We start from the raw sequence: 27,470 nt of genomic DNA on the forward strand, positions 1-27,470 counted from the left end.
ATATTTTCTAATCAATATGTACAAGCAATGAAAAATAAATGGTTATTATTTTTATACTTCGTGCATAAGTTTTGTGTATTTATTATTTAAAATATATGCTTACGAAGAAAACTAACACTAAAGTATCTCAATCATTCAATCGTTTTAAGGTAGCACAATACAAAGATTTTTCATCCCCAATCAGACATCTTTAAACTGCTGTAATTCCACTCATCTTTCTTTAAATTTTATAAATGAGGTACCAAAAGAAAGAAAAAGGATTAATCTTTCAAATTGTGATAATTTCATTATGACATAATTATTACATAATTAATTGTTATGTAATTAGTTGCCATATTGTGATGTCCATACTTGAATGAATTTAGCTTCTTTGTTATTCATAGCATCCCACAATATTTTATAGATTCTTGCACAACACAGTCTGACCTCCAAAACTGTGTCTCAGATTTTTCCTATTGTATTTCATTCTCTCATAAATCTTAAATGAAGTTTGCAACATCAATTCATAAGAGACCACTAAATTGAATTGGGTATAAAATTTGTTCTATTGATGTTTTTGGAAATCTGAGACACAGTTTTGGAGGTCAAGCTGTGTTGTACAAGAATCTATAAAATATTTTGGGATGCTATGAAGAACAAAGACGCTAAATTCATTCAAGTGTGGACATCACAATATAGCAACTAATTACATAATAATTAATTATGTAATAATTATGTCATAATGAAATTATCACAATTTGAAAGATTAATCTTTCTTCTTTCTTTTGGTACCTCATTTATAAAGTATATAAAGAAGGATGAAATGAATTACATCAGTTTAAAGTTGTCTGATTGGGAGTGAAAAAATCTTTGTATTGTGCTACCTTAATACACAGTTTAAAGTGTAGATTGTGTGTATTACTGTTCTATTTTTAAAGTAGATCAATGATACATAAATTTACAGCCTCGTACCAAAATTGCAACATAATTTCAAGATAACATGATTTTATTATCACAGAATTGTATTGATTTAATTGATTGCACTAAATTGACAGTGCTTCGTTAATAAACATTATAGTTCTTTACGATAGCAAATGAACACTTCATTACAATTTATACCGATGACCTACTATCATGATTTTTATCCGACCGCACATACGGACGCGTTGACACATAATGCATACCACTCATTAATAGCCAATCAGACGTTAATATGACCTTCATTTCCCCCATAATCATTCCGGAAACAGCCACGAAGCAGCCATTAAATAGTATTTATAACCAATGAAATACCATTAACAGATTTACCCGAACCTGACGTCTAGCATCTGACTAATCAGACCGTATCACCATGGTGATACGGTAATAAAATATATTTTCGCTAAATTAAAATTTCATAGCAGATTTTGGCAGTATAAAATACCATATTTTCATTTGTAAAAGAAATATAAATTTTTCATTATATTAAGACATATGTAAAAAATTCTGATCAACAATACTAGCATGGTTAAAAATAACTGAAAATAAATGAATATCTGAATATACAGGACAGTTTAACAAAACATTTTTCATCTTCAACGTCATCAGTACAGTTAAAACATAATCTATTTTCAATATCAATATTTGCATAACGACCAGTCAATTCTGATGGGTGCTACACCACATCTAAATTTTGCTAAATCACTCCTGTATCTACCAGGGTTGAGTTCAATATCGTAGTAGCTACGTAGCGGCTACGTAGATGCTATCAATATTTATGTAACAACTAGTCTATAGCTACACATTCAATAGTCAAAATCTACGTCGCACTACGTAGCCGCTACGACATTGAACGCAATCCTGGTATTTTAAAAATTACATAATTTTCTACGCCATATACATTTTTGAACATTCTATATGTACGTAATTTATTTTTATCATCTGACATAATCTTGTCATACCATTCTTCCTTAAATTTAACAAAACATACATTTTCAATATTCTTAATTAAATCCTTGTTCAAAATAGCACCATTGCACAAATACTCCATATCAAGTTCTTTAAGGGAAGATGTTTGATTAATATATATTGCTTTAAAGTTGTAATCAACCGAATACCAAAATTACTATCATGATAGACGTAAAAGTTTATGATCCATGTATATTTGCGTAGAAGTAATATTCAAAACAATTGAAAAGCATAAGCTACAAAAATTGCATTGAGATTTTTAGACGAATCTTAATAGTAGCGGAACCAGGTTACGTTCAATATCGTAGCGGCTACATAGGGCTACGTAATGTATGACTATTGAACGTGTAGCTAGCCTAGCTGCTACGTAGATATTGATACCAGCTAGGCTAGCTACACGTTCAATAGTCACAAATCTACGTAGCATCATTATATAATTATGATTTAGCTGCTACGATGTTGAACGCAACCCAGTATATACAAGAATACTATACCGGGATCTGTAAATAAAAAAATCTGAAACAATTAATAGAAAACAAATTTTCAGCTATAAAGGAGGATTTTGGGATCAACCATTAACTTACTTGATAATCAAAAAGATATCAATTTTCCTGTCGGATCACTTTAGTCTAAAGTAGTCGCCTTTGAATTAGTTTTACATATACAAGAAAATGAAATATTAGATAATGAAAATGCACCTATAATCAAAACCAAATGACAAATCTGTATTATAACGCGCACTTTTAATTAAACCTAACCGTATTATATAACTCGTAAAATTTAAATATAAATTTACTATCAATGTTATTAAACATTTTAATTCAATAAACTGTTACAAGCAAGTCCTTAATCTATTGATCCCGTTAATCCAACACAAAAACGGCTCAAGTAACATTTAACTATAACTAGATCACCTCCGACATGTCAAAAATTAACCGCTAAAATTTACAAAATGGATCATGTTATTCGGAATATGATATCATACAGATTCTAAAATGATATGTGGTTTCAGTATGATAAAAGCGGTGACGGAGGTCGGCGCTGGTGGAAAAATTGGCCAAATCGCCAATCGCATGATGTGAACAAAAGCGATCAAGACGGATTATGGGACGGTGATATTCGAAAATTTAGCGACCATCCATTTAATGGATACTTTAAAGACATCAGAGAAATTGCGAATAGAGCAATCCCATCGTCAACAAGCATCCATCCGTCCAATGTGAACACTCCTAGGATAGACAAATCGCTTGCCGTTACACCACGAACGGCGATAACGTTAGACAAAGTCCAGCGATATTTGACCCAGACTGAAAGTTTTGAGCCGAATTTAGACAGCCCGAAGACAGTCGATACATTCAGGTACCCACCGCCGTCAAACAGTCGTGCTTTATTGTCACTGAAAAGCGAACAGGACTATGCAGTACCTAAGAAATCTGGAGGCTGCACCTTGGCAGAAAGATTTCTTGTCGGAACATCGATGTATTTAGCCATTGCAGTTTTGATTATGTTAATTGTGATTGGTATCATGGTTGCATCATTAAAGGATATAAATAAATCAATCGAAAATATAAATGTGGTAAGTATTCTTATTGAAGCAAAATAACCAGGGGGTGTATAAATTCCTTGGCACGTCCGGTTAGCCTTTTTGTAATAGATGTTTTCTGCTTTGTATCGATCTGATAAGTTATGCCTTTTTCAACGGATTTTTATAGCTTGATTTTATGCTGTACTCACGGTAACACCAGTGTCTCTGATTGTTGGAAGGCTTGGCACCAGTTATTATGTTTAACCCTGCCACATTCTGCATGTGCCTGTCCTATTCAGGAGCCTGTGATTCTGTTTTTGTTTGTTTGTTGTTGTATATAGTTTTGTTTTGCTTTTGTTTTGAACATTAATAAGGCCGTTAGTTTCCTCATTTGAATTGTTTTACATTTGTCCATTTGGGGCCTTTTATATTTGACTATACGATATGAGCTTTATTTTTTTGTCGAAGACCGTAGTACAGTGACCTATAGCAGTAAACTTCTATGTAATTTGGTCTCTGGTTGAGAATTGTCTCATGTGCAATCATACAATATCTTCTTATTTTATACATGTTATTTGACTTATTAGCCAAAAAAAATTAAAAAAAATTACCACCAACCCTACTCATTAGACTCCTCCATGCATGCCTTATTCATATTCAGAATATATCAACTGCAAAAATATTACGTAATAGTAAATTTTCGTCGGGTAAAGTATGGATAAATGTAACCTATAATTCTGTGAGAAAATGAAATTAATTTCATCAGTGTCATTTTATGTTAATGCTTGTTAAACGTCTGAGCTGATTCCTATTAATGTATCAATATTGATAAATAATAAAATAATAAATGCACGCGTTAAACAGAAAATATTATTCCTCGCTGATCTTCGCAGTTTTATCATTTATATCAAATTTGTTGACTCAAAATTCTTACTTTGACTTTATATTTTACAATGTTCTTTTCTTTTAAAATTTCAGGATGGCTCTACAGGAGATACTTATACTCAAAAATCAATAGGAGTATCCTCAATTTCTCCATTGTTTACGTCGTTTATAAACATTACACAGCCTAATAAAGCTACTACATCTAAGCAGGTAATTACTACCTCTGCTAAACAAACCACTGGTAAACCGACCACTACTACCATATTTAAAGCACCTACTACTACTCCTCGGTCAGTTACTACCACGTTTAAGCCGATTACTACCGCTGCTCAACTAACTACTACCACTAAACAGCAAACATTAACGACTGCCAGGCCAACCACCACAACTTCTCAGCCAACCACTACCACTACTATGGCTTCGTCCACTACAAAGCCTACTACTACCACTTCTAAGCCTACTACTACTCCAAAGCCAACAACTACCCCTCCTAAGCCTACTACTACTCCCCAGCCAACTACCACTCCTAAGCCTACTACTACTCCCCAGCCAACTACCACTCCTAAGCCTACTACTACTACTCCCAAGCTAACAACTACCACTCCTAAGCCTACTACTACTACTCCAAAGCCAACAACTACCACTCCTAAGCCAACTACTACTCCCCTGCCAACAACTACCACTCCCAAGCCAACTACTACTCCCCTGCCAACAACTACCGTTCCCAAGCCTACTACTACAACTCTTATGCCTACTACCACTCCTAAGCCTACAACTACCACTCCTAAGCCTACAACTTCTCCTCAGTCAACAACTACCACTCCTAAGCCTTCTATCACTCCAAAGCCTACTTCTACTCTTCAACTAACAACTACCACTCCTAAGCCTACTACTTCTCAGCCAACCACTAACGCTCCTCAGCCAACTACTACCACTTCTGAGCCAACCAATTTCACTCCTAAACCAACTACTACCACTTTTGATCGAACTACTACAATTCTTGATCCAACTACTACCACTTCTCAACAAACCACTACTCTAAAACCAACAACTACAATTCCTGAGCCAACTACTACCGCCCCTAAGCAGACCACTACAACTCTTGAGCCAATTTCTTCTACTCCTGAGCCGTTTATTACTACATATAAACAAACTGTAACAGATACAAAGCTTACAACAACAAATTCAAAGGTGACAACTGAAACTACAGCTACGGAAATCACTACACAAAAAGAAATAGAGACAAGCACAGAAAGTAACGGCACATTATGCAACTCTAATTATTGCTCGACTTTGGCATACAATATGTATGGATATATAAATCAATCTGCAGATGAGTGCAGCGATTTTTACGAGTACGCTTGTGGCAGTTGGGTGAATGCACGGGAACTAGCCATCGAAGGAGGATTTGTAGATCCATGGAGAAGATCCGTTGAGGAGGATAAGAAGACAGAGTTTTATTCGAAAATCAGAGGTACTGTAATCAGTTGTGTATGTGAAGTCAATGGGCATGTACTTTTACAATCTGGTTTTATTGGCGGGGATAAACCTTCACCAGGAACGCTCAAAGCCATAAATTTGAAAGTCGGATTTATTTGATCACAGAAAAATTGCGTTTGCATGCATATTTACTTCCCGCGTCATTTTCATTTAGATTTTGTTTTTGTTTAATCGATATCGAAGTTTTTGCTGAATAACAACTTCTAACCAAAATGTGTTACCTTAGGCTTTTCTTTTTGAGATTTATAAGAAAATCTTACAATATCATTAAGAAACAACAGAGAGTGACAGACATTTATTATTAATGTATACTTTTGTTAGAATAAGGCGCCTTGCTAGAATTTTCAGCTATTGCAAACTTATGGATAATTTATGCTAGAATTTTCAGCTATTGCAAACTTATGGATAATTTAGATGTTCTATCCTTGTATATTTATAGATATATTAGAGCCACCTATTTTAGAAGGGGATCCATCATTTGCCAGGAATCTCAAGCACTTATATTCTGCCTGTTTAAACAAGGATTCTGTTTTTGACGACACTGCTGGTAAGAAACATTTATCTGTCTTGATAGCACCGGATTCACCAATGCACATTTGAAATATAAAAATAAAGACAAAAATAAAAGCGGAAAATGCCAATTAAGGGTACATTTAAAGTCGAAGAGGAACTGACAACAGTATGGCAAGATATTGAAAATCGAAAAAAAGTTCACAAAACACTTCATTAAAAGTATTAACATAGCGACAAGAACACTACGAGGTGATGTGACAGAGGTGCCCCGAAGGAGAAAGCAGATCCTGCACCCCTGGTGAACCCTTCACATTGATCATGGTATAAGTACAAATTTCGTGATAAGTCTCTTTCGAAGTTTGTCATTGATCTAGACCTCGAATATTTCTTTGTGTATTTTTTTTATAGTTGTGTCAATTTTTTAATTTTTTTTTATAAAATCATTCAAACTGCTTAAATGTCCATTCAAGTTTTTCGTGCAAAGATGAAATTAAAACCCACATCTTACAAGCATTGCACTAAACCATAATGATACAATTTGTTTATATTCTATTCTTTTTTCCAGTCATGTCAGAAATTCGTTTCTTCCTGCAAATTCTCCAATTTGATGCCACAATGACCACATTAAAATCCATAGAAGAAATACAGAACTTTGCCATGTATTATTTTGGATCCTATCCACTCTTTCGATATGACGTTGCTCCAGTGGTAAACGGAGAAGATACTGTATATACTCTGATGGTAACTGTATATTCATTTACTTTTTAAACCTTATTTTAAAATGACTAAAGGATGAGACACAGGACAACTTATAATAACGTCCTCTCCTAGAATATTTAGATTGGTTGTTTGTTGATTGTTTAAGTTCAAGACGAGAAAAGATTGATAGTAAATACAATAGAAAGGTCCTGTTATAGTGGTCTTCCAGGAGGAAGCCCGGAAAATTTGACTGCTACTTTATAATGAGGACAAAGTAGATAGAGACAGAAATTAAGTCATGTACGAGGCACTAGTAGTTGAGTACCCATCACAATGTTGCTGCAAAGTTTCATACCGTGCAGAAGTCATGATTTAACACCCATTCTGACCAGACGTGGCAGCGTGTTTGTACATCCCGCACAGCCGAACGAACGCCCCACTTTGACCTCAGGTGTTTACTGCTGGTCGGAAGAAAACCAAAGTGACCATGATCTTTGTACTTCCCAGTCACTCTTGTGTACTGAATTTTAAGTAACATGCATGTATACAAAACTATATGCAACAAGTCCAAACTCTATATGTAATAGAAATGAATAAGTTTCATACATTGAAGATTTCAAAAGAAACTATAATTGATGATTTTTATTTAATGCCCTAGCTTATTACTTGCACCTACCCGTTTATGCTGATAATAATGTAATGGACACCATTCTTCTTCTTATTGGATGAAAGAAACTAAGCCTGTCATAACATAATGATTTTTATTATTGTTTTGTAGCTATTCCCACCTTCAATGTATCTGCGTCGTGATATTTATAATGGTAATATTGATGAAACAATTGTAAGTATTTGACATCGTTATATTATGATCTACAGCCTCTGTGGTCTCGTGGTATGGTGCTCGGCTTGATTATGGGAAGTGGAGGGTTTGTTCACTGGCTTGATCAAACCAAATATCTTTTTTTTAACTGTTTTTTGCTTCTCGGAAAAGTACACGTTTACGTCGGAAAAGTACACGTTTACGAGTAAGAGCAAGAGTTCGTTTGCTAGTATGTGAAAAAAAATGTATGATTTTTTAGAGAACAAAAGTTGTCTGCTTTTCAGACGACATTCTTTTTAAAAACTTATTCTAATATGACGTGCTTCTTTCGCTTTGTGAACAAACCCATGCGCTAAATCCAATAACATTTGTTTGCACATGCGTATATTGACTACTTCAGAATAATGAATTTTATCAAATTATCATGCACTCAAACACTTTCAAACTCTTAAATGACATGATGTTACTAATTCATTTATGACTGTAATATGTTGCATTCCGAAATTGAAATATTTGACCTAGATACGACAACCGTCCATAACGGCTGTTCAAAGCAGTGAAACTGCTCCCTCTGTAAAATCACAGTGCCAGTCGTTTGCTTCTTTACAAACAAAAAAGGGAGGTTCATGGAAGAGCCTACACAAACGCTTTTACACTTATACTTATCGGACATAGAAATTATCTAAATTGTCCTATTCAGAATCGAAAAAAATGACGAAGATATACTTTATTGTAGTTTTAACATGGGTAGGCATTATATTCGTGTTATTTTAGCCCTCACTAACGCTCGGGCAAAGATAATCACCTATATAATGCCTACCCATGTTAAAACTACAATAAAGTATAGCTTGCATCAATTATTTCTTAAACATTCTGAGGACATGTACGATCGACTCTAACTGATGTCACATGGATCTAAACAACTGTCTTAGCAATACAACAATGTATCAGCGACATGCAAGGCTCATTTCAGCCCAGTAGTTAGCACTTCTGTGTTGACTTGAGTTATCATTGATATGTTCATAATTATGAATTAACTGTTTACAAAACTTTGAATTTATTTTTGAAATACTAAGGCTTTTCTACCTCAAAAATAGATTACCTTTGCTGTATTTGGCAAAACGTACCGTTCATGTAAATGTTTTAAAAGAAATACAATTTTTTTGGAACTTGTACTGCCGAAATCGTATCTAAAGCTGATTTAATATCAAAGTAAAAGAGAAACCGCTATAGATATAAGAAGAATAACTCTGTACTTTAAAATATACTAGCAGCAAGTTTATATCTATCATATTAACAACGACAAGTGACCCCTACTATAGACATAATGTTTTAACTTTTATTATTAGGACGGACTTGATTATTTGCACCGTGTTCCTACTGTTCTTGATTCAATATATGGAACCGGTTCTGCTGGCTCTGGTGGTGAATTTAGACGGCGCAGGGATGCAGACATGGTTAATGACGACTTTGATTATTTTGATGACGAGAAACAAAATAAAAGCCCAAAGATAATTGGCCGGAAGTTATTACAAGAGGATTATTATTATGGTGAATTAATACTTGTATAATGTAGATATATTTGAAACTTTTGCAAGAAATATACAACTTGATGATATATTTAAAAAAAAATATTTTCAACATGTTAAATAGTAAATTTCTATGTTCAAAATATTCTTTAAGTAAAATTGAGTTTTACAGTTAAGTAGCAATTATAAATATAGAAAACAGGATGTGGTACGATTGCCAATGAGACAACTGTTCACAAGAGACCAAAATGACACAGAAATTAACAACTATAGGTCACCGTACGGCCTTCAACAAAGAGCAAAGCCCAAACCGATAAAGCATGTAAAATTAAGGACTTTGTAACATACATGTTGACCAATGATTCTCGTATGGACAGCAACATCACAGTCATATAATCCTAGCTGTCACAATAAAAAAAACACACAACAAACGTGTTCATATTACTCTGATTTAATCTATTTACAACAAAAGTATCAAATAGCAAAAGCAATTTGGATGAGTTTACATTAAAGAAACAAATTCTATATGTAGGACTCTAAAGTGCGATGGGGACGCTAAAGTGCGATGGCCACGGTAAAGTGCGATGGTATACGCTAAAGTGCGATGCCACGACACGCTAAAGTGCGTTTTTCCGCGAATGCGTGTTTGTAAAGAAACAAATTATATATAATCAAGCAGTTCATTGAAAAAATATTACTATTGGACTATATTTTCATTGTAATTTTATCAAATTTCAGAGGATGAAGGCCAATCCGTATATAATACTGCAAGAACAAAATTGCTCGATGTCTTCAAATTCGAAAGGCAGCTACATCAGGTACAATAGAATGATTGATTTTTTGCCTAAAAAAAAAAAAAAAAAAAAAATAGAAATCTGTCCAAAACAAAGACTTTTCGACATATCACTATTTACTAGAACACACTCGCGAAATTGCGGGCATACAGTTGGTGAACTGTTAATTGTAGGATGATTTATTGTAAAAGATATTATGTATGGAGAATTTCATAAAAGGTATCAAAAGCCCTCTCCCTTTTTCCAAAGTCCAATATTTTGTTTCCTTTCTATTAAAATCAATTATTTTCGTGTTTCTGGCCTCATACAACAATTATTCTTCTCCTTTTCTACAATGCATCTTTTGGTAAAAGTCAAATTAAATCAAACATTTGCACCGCTTCAAACATGAAATAAATGTTACTGCTTACATATAGACCATTATTAGTCTAATAAAATATGCTTCTAGGACAATCAATCAGCGCTTTTTCTTTTGAGAACCTTATTAACATGCCAATGGTAGGATATGAATCTTGTATAAATGATTAAGACCGACTTAGGCTAAGTTGAGGGATGGTCGGAGGGATCCTGATCCCGAAATCCCGGGCTTAAAAACACGAAATCCCGAGAATTTAAAGAAATTCATATCTCGAAATCCTGAAAATTGAAAAATATATTCCCGGATCCCGTAAGGATCAATTGCAATCTCCAAATCTCGAACTTAAAACACCCGATTCCGACGTCCCGAAAAAGGTCCTGCCTCCCTCTAATCTCTACCCTACATTCATTTTTGCCAAATCACTACTTTCACTTTCAACAGTAAGTTTTTATGTCCCATATATAGGCATTATGTTTTCTCAGTAGTCTGTGCATTCGTCCGTTCCTTAGTTCGTTCGTCTGTCCTACTGTCCCGCTTCAGGTTAAAGTTTTTGGTCGAGGTAGTTTTTGATGAAGTTGAAGTCCAATATAATCGAAACTTAGTAAATATAGTGCCGATGTGGCATCCGTGTACTATGGACACATTCTTGTTTCAACATGTTTTACTTATTTTAATATATATATATACAACTGGTATGACGCCTTAAATAGTAAACATTTCAAAGAAAACAGAAGACGGAATACAATCTCTCTCTATATATGAAAGTAGTATAATCGAAGTTTACATGTAGATAAACGCGAAAAATAATTGCCATCTCCAAGTAGGTATACTAGTTGTGGTTCTTGCGATCTAAACACCATGATCATATGATATGGAGAACACTTTGATTGGCTTATTTATTTTTCATTTGTGTTATCTATATATATATATCTTACAATTGGTTGTACTTGTGCATATATATGCAATTGGTATGACCCCTTAAATAGTAAACATTTCAAAGACAACAGTAGACAGAATACAGAGTCTCTATATATATAGAAGTAGTATAATCGGAGTCAAAGACAACAGTAGACAGAATACAGAGTCTCTATATATATAGAAGTAGTATAATCGGAGTTTACATGTAGATAAACGCGAAAAATAATTGCCATCTCGAAGGAGGTATAATAGTTGTGCTTCTTGCGATCTAAACACCATGATATGGAGAACACTCTGATTGGCTTATTTATTTTTTCATTTTTGTTATCTATCATACGATTGGTTGTACTTGTGCATGTTTCAAACCGGAAGTCTTATCTATGACTAAAATTCATTCTGATGACGGAATCAATATCTGGACTCCTTTTTTTGTCGTTTTTCTGCAAAAATAACTCAATCTAAATAATCATAAGAATGGATGACAACTATGCATGTTACCTATAGAACACAGAGGCATGATGATTAATTTATCGTGGGAGGAAGAGAAGCGACACACATAATGAGGTTTTCTCGTTTAATAGTATAGATGTACACAAAATCGATAATCCACTATCTATCTTCTCGAACTTTACTCATTGTTACCGGAACCTAGGATGTCGCAAATGTTATTTCTGTCATTATGATTAATGATCAATGATAATGTTGGAATTAAAACCACGAATCTGAACAGTGAACGTTCATATTATGCACCGAAAACTAGTATAAGAAAAAAGAAGAAAGGAAATCATTTAATAACCTGAAAGAGAAAGATGGCGGACGCCGCCATGATAGGATTTCTCTTCTGGTTTTTGTATCAATCGTAATTTGAAATAGAGCTGATTATAATAAATTTCAATGTATTTAAAAACGAGGAGATGTGGTATGATTGTCATAGAGACCAGTATCCACCAGAGACCAAAGGGCGATGATTTTAACAACTGCATGTATAAAGTAGTTTATTAGGAAGTTGCTATTCATTGTCGTATATTTAAATGAGCATTACTGTTATATATACACCAGAAAGAATAATTCTGTACTTATATGAGATCCGAATGCATCCTATAGCAGGGAAAAGTATGCTAGTAAAATGCTAAATTATCAAGTAAAAACTGAATATTCAAGCAACTGTGTTACATGGACAATTACATTTAATGTTTGTTCAAAATGAGGCAGGATACAAGAAGTCGATTGATACGGTGCTTTTTGTCCGCAATTCGCTTTTTGTCCGCTTTTGCTTTTTGTCCGATAATTTTGCTTTTTGTCCGAAACTTTTGCTTTTTGTCCGTTGCTTTTTGTCCGTTTTGCCTTTTGTCCGATTATTTTGCTTTTTGTCCGAAACTTTTGCTTTTTGTCCGTTGCTTTTTGTCCGTTTTGCCTTTTGTCCGATTATTTTGCTTTTTGTCCGAAACTTTTGCTTTTTGTCCGTTGCTTTTTGTCCGTTTTGCTTTTTGTCCGATAATTTTGCTTTATGTCCGATATAAAATGTGTATATTTTTGGCAGGTTTCATTTTGAACTTCAAAATACCATGTCCTTTTAGGAGTTAAATACAGATCATACTCACATTATAAATGATTTGTATATTTTTGGCAGGTTTCATTTTGAACTTCAAAATACCATGTCCTTTTAGGAGTTAAATACAGACCATACTCACATTATAAATGATTTGTACATGAAATTTCATGTCTTTTACAATATATCGCATTACCTCTAAAATGGCTCGAAGCACTAATATCCTAGACCCGTAGGTGTTGGTCAACAGAGGGCAAGGGGAATACTCTTGTATATCCCTAAGTCTAAAAAACAACTATTGAAAGCTGGCTAAACTAAGACATACTCCAGGTAGGCCATTATACCAGAAGAAGAGGTAGTCAAACCCTTATAAATGGCTTATAGCACTTATGTCCTGGATCTACACGAGTTTATCAGCAACGAATTAAAAGGGGCATGAGTTTCGCCGGTATATCACGAAGTAAAAATAAACCTCATTATTGCCAGCTCTTCAAACTAAGAGATTCTCCACGTTGGCCATTATACCAGAGGTATAGGTAGGCAGTGCCTCTTAAATGGTCCATGGGCCATGGCACTTATGTCCTCGACCCGTACGAGTTGGTCAGAAGAGGGTAAGGGGAATACTCTAGTATATCACACAGTCCACCAAAAATAAAGACGGCTGCCCAAACTAAGACATTTTTAGGTGCGCCCTTATACTAGATGTTGGAGTAGTCATTCTCTTAAAAATGGCTCATAGCACTTATGCTATAGACCCGAACGAGTTTGTCAACAATGAGTTAAAAGGGGGATGAATTAGCCCGGTATATAACGAAGTTGAAATAAACTGTTGCCCGCTGGCTAAACTAAGAAATTATCCACGCGGGCCATAATATGAGAGGTAGAGGAAGGGATTGCCTCTATAAAATGACCATGAGCACGTATGACATAGACCCGTACGAGTTAGTCAGCAAAGTGTAAGGTTGGTACCCTAGTATATAATAAAGTCGAACTAAACTATTGCTGGATGGCTAAGAGATTCTCCACGTGGGCCATGATACCAGAGGTAGAGGTTGTCATTGCCTCTAAAATGGCCTAAATCACTTATTCCCTAGAGAAGTACGCGGTACCATCAAAGGGTTTAAAAGGGAGTTGGAACCTCTGTTTACAAAGAAGTCGAAATAAATTATTGCCGGCTTGCTTAAGTACGAGATTCTCCAAGTTGGCCATTAATCCTAGGTTAAATGTGTGCATTGCCTTTTAAATGGCTGATAAAACTAACGCCCTAGACCTGTACGAGTTTGTCAGCAAAAGGTTAAAGGGGGGATGCGATGCCTCTTTTTACAACGAAAATATAAATTAAGCCGACTGGCCTAACTAAGAGATTCTATACGCGGGGTATTATATCAGAGGATGAGGTAGGCATTACCTCTAACATAGCCATAACACGTATGTCCCAGACCCGTGTAAGTTAATCAGCAAAGGGTAAGGGGGGTACCTAAGTATATCACAAAGTCGAAATAAACTATTGCTGGCTGGCTAAACGAAGAGATTCTCCACATGGGCCATGATACCAGAGGTAGAAGTGGCCATAGCCTCAAAACTGGCCACTTATGCCGTAGACCCGTACCAGTGCTTCAGCAAAGTGTTAAAAGGGGGAGGTGGTATCTATGTTTACAACGAAGTCGAAATGAATTATTGCCGGCTGGCCAAACAAAGAAATTCTCAACATAGGCCATTATAACAAAGATAGTGGTGGACATTGCATCTAAAATGGCCCATACTTCTTATTCCATTGATCTGTACGAGTTTGTCAGCAAAGGGTAAGGAGGGTACCCTGGTATATAACAAAGTCGAAATAAACTATTGCCGGATGGCCAAAAATAAAAGATGATCCACGTTTATCATGATACCAGAGGTAGAGGTGGGCCTTGCCTTTAAAATGGTTTATAGCACTTATGCCAGCAAAAGGAAAGGAGGATATTCTAGTATATCGCAAAGTCGTTATGAAATATTGCCGGCTGTTCAAACTACGAGATTCACCACATGGGCCATGCTACCAGAGGTATAGGTGGTCATTGCCTTTAAAATAGCCTATAGCAATTATATGGCATATACCCGTACGAGTTTGTCAGTAAAGAGCTAAAATGAGGAGGTGGTACCTCTGTTCACATTAAAGTCAAAATAACTGTAGCCGGTAGGCCAAACTCCGGGATTCTCTACGTGGATCATTATACCAGAGGTAGAGGTTTATTTCGACTTCGTTGTAAACAAAGGTAACACCTTTTATTTTTAACCCCTTGCAGGCAAAATCGTACAGGTCTTTGGAATTAGTGTTATATGACATTTTAAAGGCAATTACCATATCTATCTCTGGTAAAATGGCCTACGTGGAGAACCTCTTAGTTTGGCCAGCCGGCAATACTTTATTTCGACTTTGTTGTAAACAGAGGTACCATCTCCCCCTTTTGATTCATTATTGTCAAACTCGTACGGGTCTAGGGCATAAGTGCTATAAGAAATTTGTATGGCAATGCCCTCCTCTATCTCTGGTAAAATGGCCTACGTGGAGAATCTTTTAGTTTGGCCAGCCGGCAATTATTAAAGTGTATTTCGACTTCGTTGCAAACAGAGGTACCACCTTACCCTTTTAATTCATTGTTGTCAAACTCGTACGGGTCTTTGGCCTAAGTGATCTGTGCCTTTTTTTAAGGCAATGCCTACTTCTACCTCTGGCATCATACCCCACGTGGAGAATCTCTTGGCCAGCCGGCAATTGTTTATTTCGACTTTTTTATATACCAAGGTACTTCCCTAACCCTTTGCTGACTTACTCGCTGGCTTATCCCTTATTGTAAGTAAGTAAGTTCAATAAATATAAGACTATATGCCAGGTCTTTCTGACAACCAATTACAAACAAATTGGGGTTTATCTAATGAGGCTTTTCCCAGGATGCAATTGCTCGTAGACTGTATACAGTTGACCAAATAATCCACAAATTCCGCAAAAGGATCTTTTAATTATAGGCCATGTCCATTTAGACATTAAGCAACAAAAGCCCAGCATGACCGATGCATTTGTCTTTAACATCTCCGATATTGATTCCGCGTGGCCTTCCAATTGACATGAGTGTCCATTGGTGTTCATTGTTAAACCTTTGGAGCTATATCAGTTTGTGTGGAAATTAAGAGCACGATGACCTTCCCTTGGTGATAACAACATGACCAACAACCATATCGTGTGTTACCAAAAGCCGTCAGCGATAGTCACACCGACAATTTGCTACCTTCGTGGACAAAAGCCTGGCTTTTCGCTGGATCCTAATTAACATCTAGTGTTGTCACTACCATTTGCTGTAGAGATTTAGTTGTACAACATAACAGAAACATTCTTTGTAAATACTCTATGTTGATATTTTGACATTTGGATGGTTCATATACCAATTGTAGCCGAAAAATGATAATGAAACATTTCTGTTTAATATCGATCTATTGTTGGAATTGTAAATTTTCATATTCAATTTTTGTTTGTTTAAAGATGACCATTTTAAATAAAGATTTTAATTTTTTAAAAAGCAAGTGTTAGACTAGTTCTTTTATTGCCACTCAGTTCATATAACCTGTCATTTTAGTCGACCCTGTAACTTTTGTGGAAGAATTGGATGCTTCATACTCTGTATATAGATGCCTCATGTTACGAAGTTTCTGTCAGTCACATGTCCAATGTCCTTGACCTCATTTTCATGGTTCAGTGATCACTTGAAAAAAAAGTTCAGAATTTTTGTAATGTTGAATTCTCTCTTATTATAAGTAATAGGATAACTATATTTGGTATGTGCGTACCTTGCAAGGTACTCATGCCCGTCAGACAGTTTTCACTTGACCTCGACTTCATTTCGTGGATCAGTGAACAAAGGTTAGAATAAGTTTTGGTGGTCAAGTCCACATCTCAGATACTATAAGCAACAGGGCTAGTATATTCGGTGTATGGAAGGACTGTAAGGTGTACATGTCCAACTGGCAGGTGTCATCTGACCTTGACCTCATTTTCACGGTTCAGTGGTTATAGTTAAATTTTTCTGTCTTGGTCTGTTTTTCTCATACTTTATGCAATGAGTCTACAATATTTGTTGTATGGAATGATTGTAAGGTGTACATGTCTAGCGGGAAGATATCATCTGACCTTGACCTCATTTTCATGGTTCAGTGGTCAAAGTTCAGTTTTTGAGTTTTGGTCTTTTTATCTAAATTATATGCCAAAGGTCACTATATTTGGTGCATGAAAATATCTTATGATATATATATAAGTCTCCCAGGTTTTATTTGACCATGACCTCAATTTCACGGTTCATTGCACAGTGTTAAGTCTTTGTGTTTTGGTCTGTTTTTCTTAAACTATAAGTAATAGGTCAAGTATATTTGTTGTATCGAAGAATTGTTAGCTGTTCATGTCTGCCTGGTATGGTTCGTCTGACCTTTACCTCATTTTCATAATTCATTTGGTCTTTGTTTAGCTATCTTGGTTAATGTTAAGTTTATGTGGCAGTTGTAATAAATCTTTATACTTAGGGCTATCAACATAATATTAATGATGAGTAAAGTAGGCGAGACATTTCAGTGTGTACACTCTTGTTTAAATGTGCTTATTTATCCGAGTCCTGGACTGCATTCCAGTGGCTTTCATTCGTTTACTTTTGTGTAAATTTTATACAGATCAGTATTTTTTTAAATGTTTTACCAATATTTTAGCTGCAAGTAACATCTTGAACACTCAGAACAGCAAAACAAAATTTAGATTTCAGAAATAAATAGCCTTTAGTCATCGACGAATAGCCGATGATTTCAAGAGTTGTTTCCGTTAAAGGATGATTCCTTTTTTTTTGTGCAATACTTGCTCTTTCGGAGGCTCGAGGGTAATTTCAGCAAAAATTTTATCATTTTTGTTTTCATTACAAATTTTATTTATTACACTATTAGTTATAACTTTATGAATTGACTCAAAAATCAACCCAAAAAAATCGAATGATTTTGGCCTCAGATTTATTTTTCAAATGTTTATATCACTGTAAAAGCTCCAAATTGTCTCCCTTTAGTGCAATAATGACATTTTGTTTTGGCATTAGAATTAAAATGTCTTTTTCAACTCATCGGTGACCTATAGATATTTTTCAAATATGCTTTACGTAAACTAAACAGTTGTAAAATTAAATCGATTTCTGTAATTTAGTTCTTTTTTTATTTCGATATATATATCTCTCTATTTCTCCTATTAGAGAAAAAAAAAGTACCTTAACAAAAATGGTTGCTTCTTTCGAGGGCAGATTGTGAGCTTAAGTGAACGATAACCCCATGTTTTTATTTGATTTTTCGATTTAGTATATGATAAAAGTTCATCTATAGAAAAACAAGCAAAATCCTACATGTATATTTAAAAAATAATGGATTAATACCCTCCAGTCCCCTTAACGACAAAAAAATAAATAGAACATTACGTTAAAGTATCACCTACAGTATTTTACAACCTCCATTGGTGATACATTATATGTATTTCTGCTGTTGTTTTATATAAGTTATTGTCCTGAATAAACATCTTTATGCGTTTTTGCGTTTCAGTTTTTATTGTGAAATTTCTTCAATCAGCCAAGACAAACTTTAAATTTCGCCTTAACGATGTTTTCGCGAGAAATCCATGTATTATTATCGAATTACTACATTTAATCATTGTCTAGTGCCCTAAAATGAGATTTTCCGAGACGCTGGGTTTGAAATGGGATACCCTATTTAATTTAAACAATATTTGCAATCTTTTCAAAAAGATGCAGATGGGAATTTTCGTTCCTTATGAAAGTGTTCGCAAGGAGTTAAATTATAAACTCCTTATAGGATTATCAAAAAGCAACTATTAAGGACCCCCTTGGAATAAAGATCTTCCAAGACAACGTGTTCGAGAGTTTGAGTTTAATACATGACTTTTTAAAACTTAATGGACGGAGCAGGATTATCTTACTCTTCCAGTTAACCATACATCATCACAGTTGCATTGGTTCTTGTTGCTCAGATTTTAAATTTCAATGATTTCGTCCGAGACCACAATTGTCGTCCCTTGATTTTCGTTATTAGTCCCTAGTGATAACAGTGGGTTACTTGCCAATAATTTTTATACCCCTTCCAAATTTATTTCTCCTTGTTTAATGCCTCACATTGTAAGTAGGGGGGGGGGGGGGGGGGGAAGTGAAATTACACTGTAAAAAAATTTGAGTCCAGAATTTTACAGGAAAGTAGTGATTTGGTCCAGCTGAAAAAGGTTAAAAATTAGCACTTCGGAAGCTGTCAAAAGATTTCAAGACACCCTAAACACAAAATTGTCCATATTTTGAGTTAGACGCGATGAAGTTTTCTATAATTTTGATATAATTTGTCCCAAAATTAGTACAACACACTGTAAAAGTTTCATTGAGAAAGCGCAGGTGGGATTTTTTAAATTTTCATTTATGTTCTAAAAGAAATGCACTACGAATTAATTGTGTTCTTGGACCATTTGTTTTGTGGACTGTTGTGTATCTTGTTGTTTTTCATTCAGCTGCGGCTTTGTTGGTTTGTTTCAACCCTTTTTAGTGTGATTATCCTTTGGTACACTTTGCCTCTCTCTTATATATGATATCGCAGTAATTATATATATGTAAGCGTTCATATACATTTATATGGATACAATATTGAATTAAAATAGATATAATAATTAGATGAGTGAAAAAAAGAAAATGAAGTAATAATTGTACGTGTGAGGAGTTGGCATTCTTATAAAAAAGAAGATGTGGTATTATTGCAAATAAGACAACTATCCACAAAAGACCAAAATGACACAGACATTAACAGCATTAGGTCACCGTACGGCCTTCAACAATGAGGAAAGCCCATACAGCATAGTCAGCTATAAAAGGCCCCGATAAGACAATGTAAAACAATTCAAACGAGAAAACTAACGGCCTTATTTATGTCAAAAAAATAAATGAAAAAACACATAAACAAACGACAACCACTGAATATACAGGCTCCTGACTTGGTATAGGCACATACATAAATAATGTGGCGAGGTTAAAGTCTTTTACACTAGAAATATTTTAGATCTTGTTATATAGACTAATTCTTATTCATTCTGGTCGTAAGTTAGTCTGTCATCCTCAAACGTGTGAGCAATGGTGTACATACACCAATTTGTAGAATACATGGGATATTCAAAGACTTAAACGAACGTTAAGTCTCAGAGGCATGACTTTTTATTAGTGTTAGTGGCTTTGAAATAGCTGTCAGATAACTGCGAGTACTCTCAGATCTGTTCATTGTGACTTTTTGTGTCGGGATGTATAAGTACCCGGCCACGTCCACTTGTATTTGTGTCTATCTGATGAGTTAAGCCTTTTTCAACTGATTTTTATAGTTCGTTCTTATGTTGTACTGTTATACCACTGTCCCAGGTTAGGGGGAGGGTTGGGATCCCGCTAATATGTTTAACTCCGGCACATTATTAAATCTGTGCCTGTCCCAAGTCAGGAGCCTGTAATTCAGTGGTTGTCGTTTGTTTATGTGTTACATATTTGTTTTTCGTTCATTTTTTTACTTAAATAAGGCCGTTAGTTTTCTCGTTTGAATTGTTTTACATTGTCTTATCGGGGCCTTTATAGCTGACTATGCGGTATGGGCTTTGCTCATTGTTGAAGGTCGTACGGTGACCTATAGTTGTTAATGTTTGTGTCATTTTGGTCTTTTGTGGATAGTTGTCTCATTGGCAATCATACCACATCTTTTTTATATGCTCGAAACTTTAAAATAGTTTAGAAATTTATCAAATCAAATAATCCTTGAGTGATGGTTTCGTTATTGAAATTCTAAATTGATGTTTAACCGCGCTAAATATTATATATGATAATCATACGAATAAGTCAGGAACGGAGTTTCAATCTGTAATTCAATAGTTGTTGTTTGTTTCTGTATTTGTTTGTCGTATAGTGTTTTGTAAATCAATGGTTTTCTCGTTTGAATAGTTTTATCATTATGTTAAATGGTGTCGGCGTTTGCTACATGTGGAAGTGCACACATTTACGACATGTTATTGCTTAAACGCACAGTTTCTTCTTCCCGCTAATAATATATAGTCACCATTTGCACTTATATGCGAATGGCCGATTGACAGTCGCTCCAAAATATTTTGCAACATTTCAGTTAAAAAAAAACTTTTTTAAGTCTGGTAATATTTTCGTCATATTTCCAACAACTTTATTTTTCTTAAACATTACAAATATTACAAATATAACAAACAAACAAACTTCATTTTTGGAACACTATCACAAAGTTTACGTAATACATGTGTAGCTATTTATTTAGATAAACTGTATTAATCCATACATTTCGGAATTATTTAGCAACTATATCCAAATGACGAGGAAGTTCGAGGTTATTCAAGTAATAAGATTAAGGAAACTTTGGTTAACACAACAGCATTTTCAACAAAGTAGTTTATTTTTGTTTGACAAACTCGAAAAGAGGGGGAAAAGTAATAAAATGGTTACTTAAGCATTTACTTAATTTCTATCACGAAATAAATGCGTTTAATATTTTAGATACAGATACAATATAGTGCATTCGTAAATGTAAAACACTTTTTAATAGAAAATTTAAAAGAGATACATCAACAGTGTTTATTTTAGAATTGCTCAAGTCTGTAGGGCTTATTCCCGATTGTCCCACTTTTTTTTAAATTAAGAGCTCATATTGTCCCACATGAAAAGTTCTGACTGGTCCACATTATTTTATGAGGCCAAATGTTCTTATCCCTTGTTAGATTGTCTCTATGGTTTTGTTTCAGATATATAAGCCAAAATCTACATTTTATGCGATGCTCTTCTTTTAGACATTGCGGCCATCTTAATTATTGGGCGGGTCATCGGATACTTTTTTGAAACTAAATACCCTAAGGATGATTTTGGCCATGTTTGCTTTAATTTTGCCAGTAGTTTCAGAAGAGAAGATTTTTGTAAAAATTAATGACGACGACGAATAATGAGAAAATGAGAAAAGCTCACTTAGTCCTATGGTCCAGGTGAGCTAAAAAGCAAAACGGACAAAAAGCAACGGACAAAAAGCAAAAGTGTCGGACAAAAAGCAAAATTATCGGACAAAAAGCAAAACGGACAAAAAGCAACGGACAAAAAGCAAAAGTATCGGACAAAAAGCAAAATTATCGGACAAAAAGCAAAACGGACAAAAAGCAACGGACAAAAAGCAAAAGTATCGGACAAAAAGCAAAATAATCGGACAAAAAGCAAAAGCGGACAAAAAGCAAATCGCGGACAAAAAGCACCGTATCAGTCGATCATGGTAAACATCATACATTTTATTTTGTGATCTTATCTATATTTGTATTGTAAAACAGCTGATCTAAGGATAAAGAAGAAAAGTTCTGATGCTCAGGTTATTATTAAGACACTTAAACATGTACTTTTTATCTATCTTAATGAATACGAACTATAACAATAATCTGGTATGCATGATATCAAGTGCTCTGATAGGGTGAGCATAGTCAACATACTCTCATATGTTACGTATTCATAATTGAACGCATTTTACATCTTTAATTTCAGATCATCCCTTACAGAAATACTGATAGCCAGACAAGTAGTAGTAATATACAGTTTAGTGACCTGCAAATTAGGCACCCTTCATTGAATTGGACAGATATACTCCCAGATGTAAAACCGAACACACCAGTCAGCATTTCACATTCAACTTATTTCTATGGTTTGGATAGACTTATCGCCGATACAAGTGCAGATATTATCAAATTATATGAGCTGATAACAGTAATCACTCGAGGATTATGGAAATACCTCCCATATGATAAGCGGACTTATTTGTATTTTAGTGACATCATAGAAGAACGATATGATTGGTTGAGTTGTGTCAATTTCACCTTTGACCTGTTGAAATCTGAATTGCATAAGGAATACTCCGTAAAGATGTCGACCGATATAGCTGATAAAATAGAGGACACAAAAACTGTGATTGAAAATATAACAAATGTTGTGAAATTTAATACAGACAATTCCACAGACCTCAGTAAAGAAACGAAATTGTCACTCTTTAATAAATTGTCTTCACTTCAAGTAGAGGTTTTACCGCCACCAAACGTGGATTTATCATTCAAATTAACGTCTTCCATATCATTTGTTCTTTCTGCAACTGAATGTTTGAAGAAACGATTCAATGAAGACATGGCAAAACTGGGAAAATCAACGAAATCAACAGTGACTGAATGGTCAGATCTCAGACCTCAGTATAACGATAGGTTCAATAAAATAGGTAAAATTTTATTTTGATTATCAAAAATTAAAAGTTTAAGAATAATTTCACTGAAAATTGTGATTTGAAATATTGTTTGCTTTTTATGAAATTTTATATTAGAAAACATTTATATTTTGGTGTTATCTCTCTTTTCCTCTTAATGTATTTGTGTCTAAAATTATCAAACAAAAGTATGCATAAAAATCCCCTCCCCCGCAATTATAATCGATCTTTTATAATGTCTGTCAATGTTTTTTTTTGTCATTGTATTATTTTTTAATCTATATTTTGTTGTTGATTAATTAAATAAAAACTCTAAATTAGAAAGTTAATGAATCAATCAGACGTAATAAAAAAAAAAAAAAATCCAAAGAAAAACAATATCGTCAGTGATGAAGATCACAAAGAAAATAGTTCCAAAAATCTGTTCATCAAATTTCGTTAAAATGTATTTTTAAAAATCTTTTACTACTAAAAAATGTGTATTCTATTTTACAGAACTGCCACTTGGACTTACCTCTTTGATGGTTGAGAAAGAGCCCTTATTTCCTATTCTAACAAGTGTAGGATTTAATTTGGCATCGAACATTATAAAGGCATTATACGGTAAGGTTACATATGTCAATTCTATGACTGGAACTCAGACGAATTCGAACCGCCTCGGGTGTTCATGGTAAAGTGTTCATCTCGAGTGTTGCGGGATGTCTTCGGTTCGAATCGCGACACGGACTAACCGAATACTTTAAAATGGTCATTTTCTACTTCTCCGCTACGTACGCAGCATTAAGGAGTAGGCACACCGTGGCATACTGGCCATCTCGAAGTCGGATCACTGTGTCCGGTACTATGGCATGTCTTGTAAAATTTTACCTTGTGAAATAGCAGGTTTAAAATCCTGCTTCTCGTGTCGTTCTAGTACAATTTGTAATTTCTAAAGGTAAATCGATATAGGAAGATGTGTAAATGCATTTTTAAATGCATTTTTAACAACATAGTTTGTGTCTACATACCAAAAATATCAAGTAATTACATTTATTTACAGGTTCCATGGATATAGCTTTAGCAGAATCATGGTGGAGTTCATCATCATCCTCATCTTTCCTCGATACATGGAATTGTTATGACAATCAACTTTCATCAGACATTGATGTAAGATATCTCTATTAACGTTTAACATTCATTTCAAAAACAAAAACTTATAAAAAGAAACTTTTCAAAATCTATATAATTTTAAATCAAATCGTTTTTCTTCGCACAGAAATGAATAGCCATTTGTTTGCAAATTGCGAATTAATTTGTTTCATTTGATTCGAAGCAAAATATTATGCAAGATATTGTTAATCTATCTATAGCAGATTATTTATGTTAATAAATAAAAATTGAATTTGCAGATCAACATCCGTTTAAGTACAGGAGAAGTAATGAATGCGGACGGAGCACTTCAACTCATCTATCAGGTAAAATTCATTTAGTGATACGCTCAACATTTAATTCAAGAAATATTGTAAAATGTATACACAGGACGGTTGTCATGTTGAAGTGTGAAAAGTTAAATATAGTCAAGCAAAACACATCTGCGTTCTAGGGGAAGCAAATTCAGAATTACTATATTTCACGAATATAAGGCTACTGGATTCATAAAATATTTTGTGAGTACCATTTTTATTATCATGCACAGTTGCTGGAAAAACATATGCTCACTACAATATATGGTAGTGAGTTTATTTACCCTTCCGGAGAACCTATGCTCATCTCTAGTTTTTGGTTGGGATCGTAATGCTCAGTCTTCAGTTTGCTATTTTGTGTTTTGTTTACTGTTGGTCTTTTTCTTATTTAGCCTTGGAGTTGTCAGTTTATCTTCGAACCATGAGTTTAAATGTCCCTCTGGTATCGTTCGCCTCTCTTTAGCAGCCCCTTAACATGCAGGCCATATTTGGAACTGGACAATATGCAAGCAGCAACCGACGAATCTAAATATGGCAATTTAACTTACAAAGTTTCATGAACATTTTTGTATTTTGTTTTGTAAAAACAAAATATTTAGGAAAATTTTAGTCTGAAAAGTATCACTTGTAAAGTTCTTTAGTTGCAATCATACATCTGTGGATCTTACTTGTATTGTCCCGTTGTCTTATCCACTGCAGTGACATTTTAACTTTCAAATGTTAAATATCCAAATAATGTATTATGCCAATCTTATTTCCTTGGTGTGTTTTTCCTACTTCGACAATAAAGTAATATTGGACCTGACTAAATCACATGAAATATGATACAGGATTAATTGTACCGAATTGAAGCACATAGTCTTACTCCGTTGAATCTAGCTGAACATAAGGTATACCATTATATTTGAAGGAATATGAGCGACAACTAAAAGCTGCAAATACAAAGAGATATTATCTTCCGATATTATCTGCAACTCCGGAACAATTGTTTCTTCTGCATTTCACACAAGTAAGTTCATAAGTTTGGATATACGAGTACGGAAAAACTTTGTTTATAAAGTCGAACTTTCCTCAAATTTCGTAAACAAAAATTTCATCACTTTTGTCATACTGAATTTGCTGCAAAAGAAGGTACAATGTACTAGATTTGTTTGTTATTAATTTGTGTATTTTCATTTATATTTCTGTTTTGACATTATCTATCTCTTGAAAGCGGACATTACCACAATAAATGATAAAAGTAAGTTTAGTAAACGTTTAACACTTTCGAAAAGGTATCTTATGCGTTTGTATGTATATTTATATCAATGACCCTGATGTTGAAAGTATGTTAATAGGTCAGCTTTAAATCATACATTGACTATGTAAGTTACTATCGAACACAATCATGTTTTTGTAAGATAAAACGGTAACCTATAGCTATTAATTTCTGTGTCATTTGATCTGAAGAGAGAAGTCGCATTAGCAATCATATAATCACATCTGTTTTTTTATATTTACTTTGATAAGAAATTCTGTTTAAACGTGTATTAAGAATATAATAATCAAATTTCAGCTATCATTTATATATAACTTCATTTCTTTATTTAGAATTTTTGTGAAGTTCCATACGAAGGTACAACATCAATGAGTAAAAATAGGTAAGAGATATAAAAAAAATTTAACATAATAAAAACGTAGATTTAAATTCTATTCCATTTAATAAATGACCCTTAAGAGATATGTTATTGAAAGCAAAGTAACAATTGATAAATTGTGTGCGCCCGTAGCACTTTCCTATATATGCCGTCACCAGGAACGTTTTATCCTTTAAATTTTAATTCCAATGTATGCATACGTCAATGTAGAAACGTCTTGACAAAAAAAAGAATATTTAATTTAGCAGATATCTTGGAAAGCAGTATTGTTAATTAAAGTATCTTCTGAAATTCTCTTTACTTGAAATTTGTTATTATGTATTTGCAGTACTAGCATTTCTCTTAGTTTTTTTAAGCAGATGTTAACATGTATAGTATTGGATTTTATTGATTATACATAACGTACAATGCCAAATGTTTCATGTTTATACATGACACGAAAAAAAAACCCACTTTAAAAACAAAAAAAAAGTTCAGTTCTACAAAATCATCATCTTGGCTCTCCTACCAAAAGTTATCGGACATAAAGGGTCTGCGTACGTATTGACACACCTTATACAGCCAAACGCACTCTCAACTTTAGTATGTGTTTAACTACTGACTGAGAAGTTAAAGATGACCATATATCTAACTCCAATAATTGAGCAACACGTGTTCGAACCGGAAAGAGTAAATGCTTCATGTTCACTTTAAGTTTAAGCAGTATCTGTATATATAAGTGTGAACCTTAAATAATTGATTGTTGCAAATCAATTCATTTATTAACATTTATGTTTGTTTTTGCTTTATATAATTATATTATATCATTCAATGTTATTCTATATTCTTTATTTTCCATGATATCAAATTTTGATTTTTTTATTTCAGAATTAATCACGTGCTTAAAAACAGTGATTTCTTCCATAAGGCATTCCAGTGTTCTTCTGATAAGGAAATGAACCAAGAGAATACATGCTCTTTATTATAAGTCATTGGCTATGAAAGTTCACCTATGACTCATTTAATGACGAAATTACATGATGTAAAGATTATTTTAATAAAATAGGTCTTGAAAATGA

At 34.1% G+C, this 27,470-nt stretch overlaps 1 protein-coding gene across 1 annotated transcript; it reads left to right on the forward strand.

Moving 5' to 3' along the window:
• The first annotated feature begins 2,820 nt into the window (after positions 1-2,820).
• On the forward strand, positions 2,821-27,470 carry LOC143082312 (uncharacterized). The gene is made up of 14 exons (XM_076257952.1): positions 2,821-3,502; positions 4,430-5,810; positions 6,276-6,383; positions 6,915-7,090; positions 7,827-7,889; positions 9,218-9,419; positions 10,136-10,215; positions 22,631-23,348; positions 23,829-23,936; positions 24,373-24,479; positions 24,722-24,787; positions 25,686-25,784; positions 26,366-26,415; positions 27,280-27,470. Exons 1-14 carry the CDS (start codon positions 2,927-2,929, stop codon positions 27,377-27,379), a joined length of 3,834 nt encoding a protein of 1,277 aa, XP_076114067.1. The 5' UTR covers positions 2,821-2,926; the 3' UTR covers positions 27,380-27,470.

The sequence above is a fragment of the Mytilus galloprovincialis genome, chromosome 1, assembly GCF_965363235.1.
Source record: "Mytilus galloprovincialis chromosome 1, xbMytGall1.hap1.1, whole genome shotgun sequence".
NCBI classification, from domain to species: domain Eukaryota; kingdom Metazoa; phylum Mollusca; class Bivalvia; order Mytilida; family Mytilidae; genus Mytilus; species Mytilus galloprovincialis.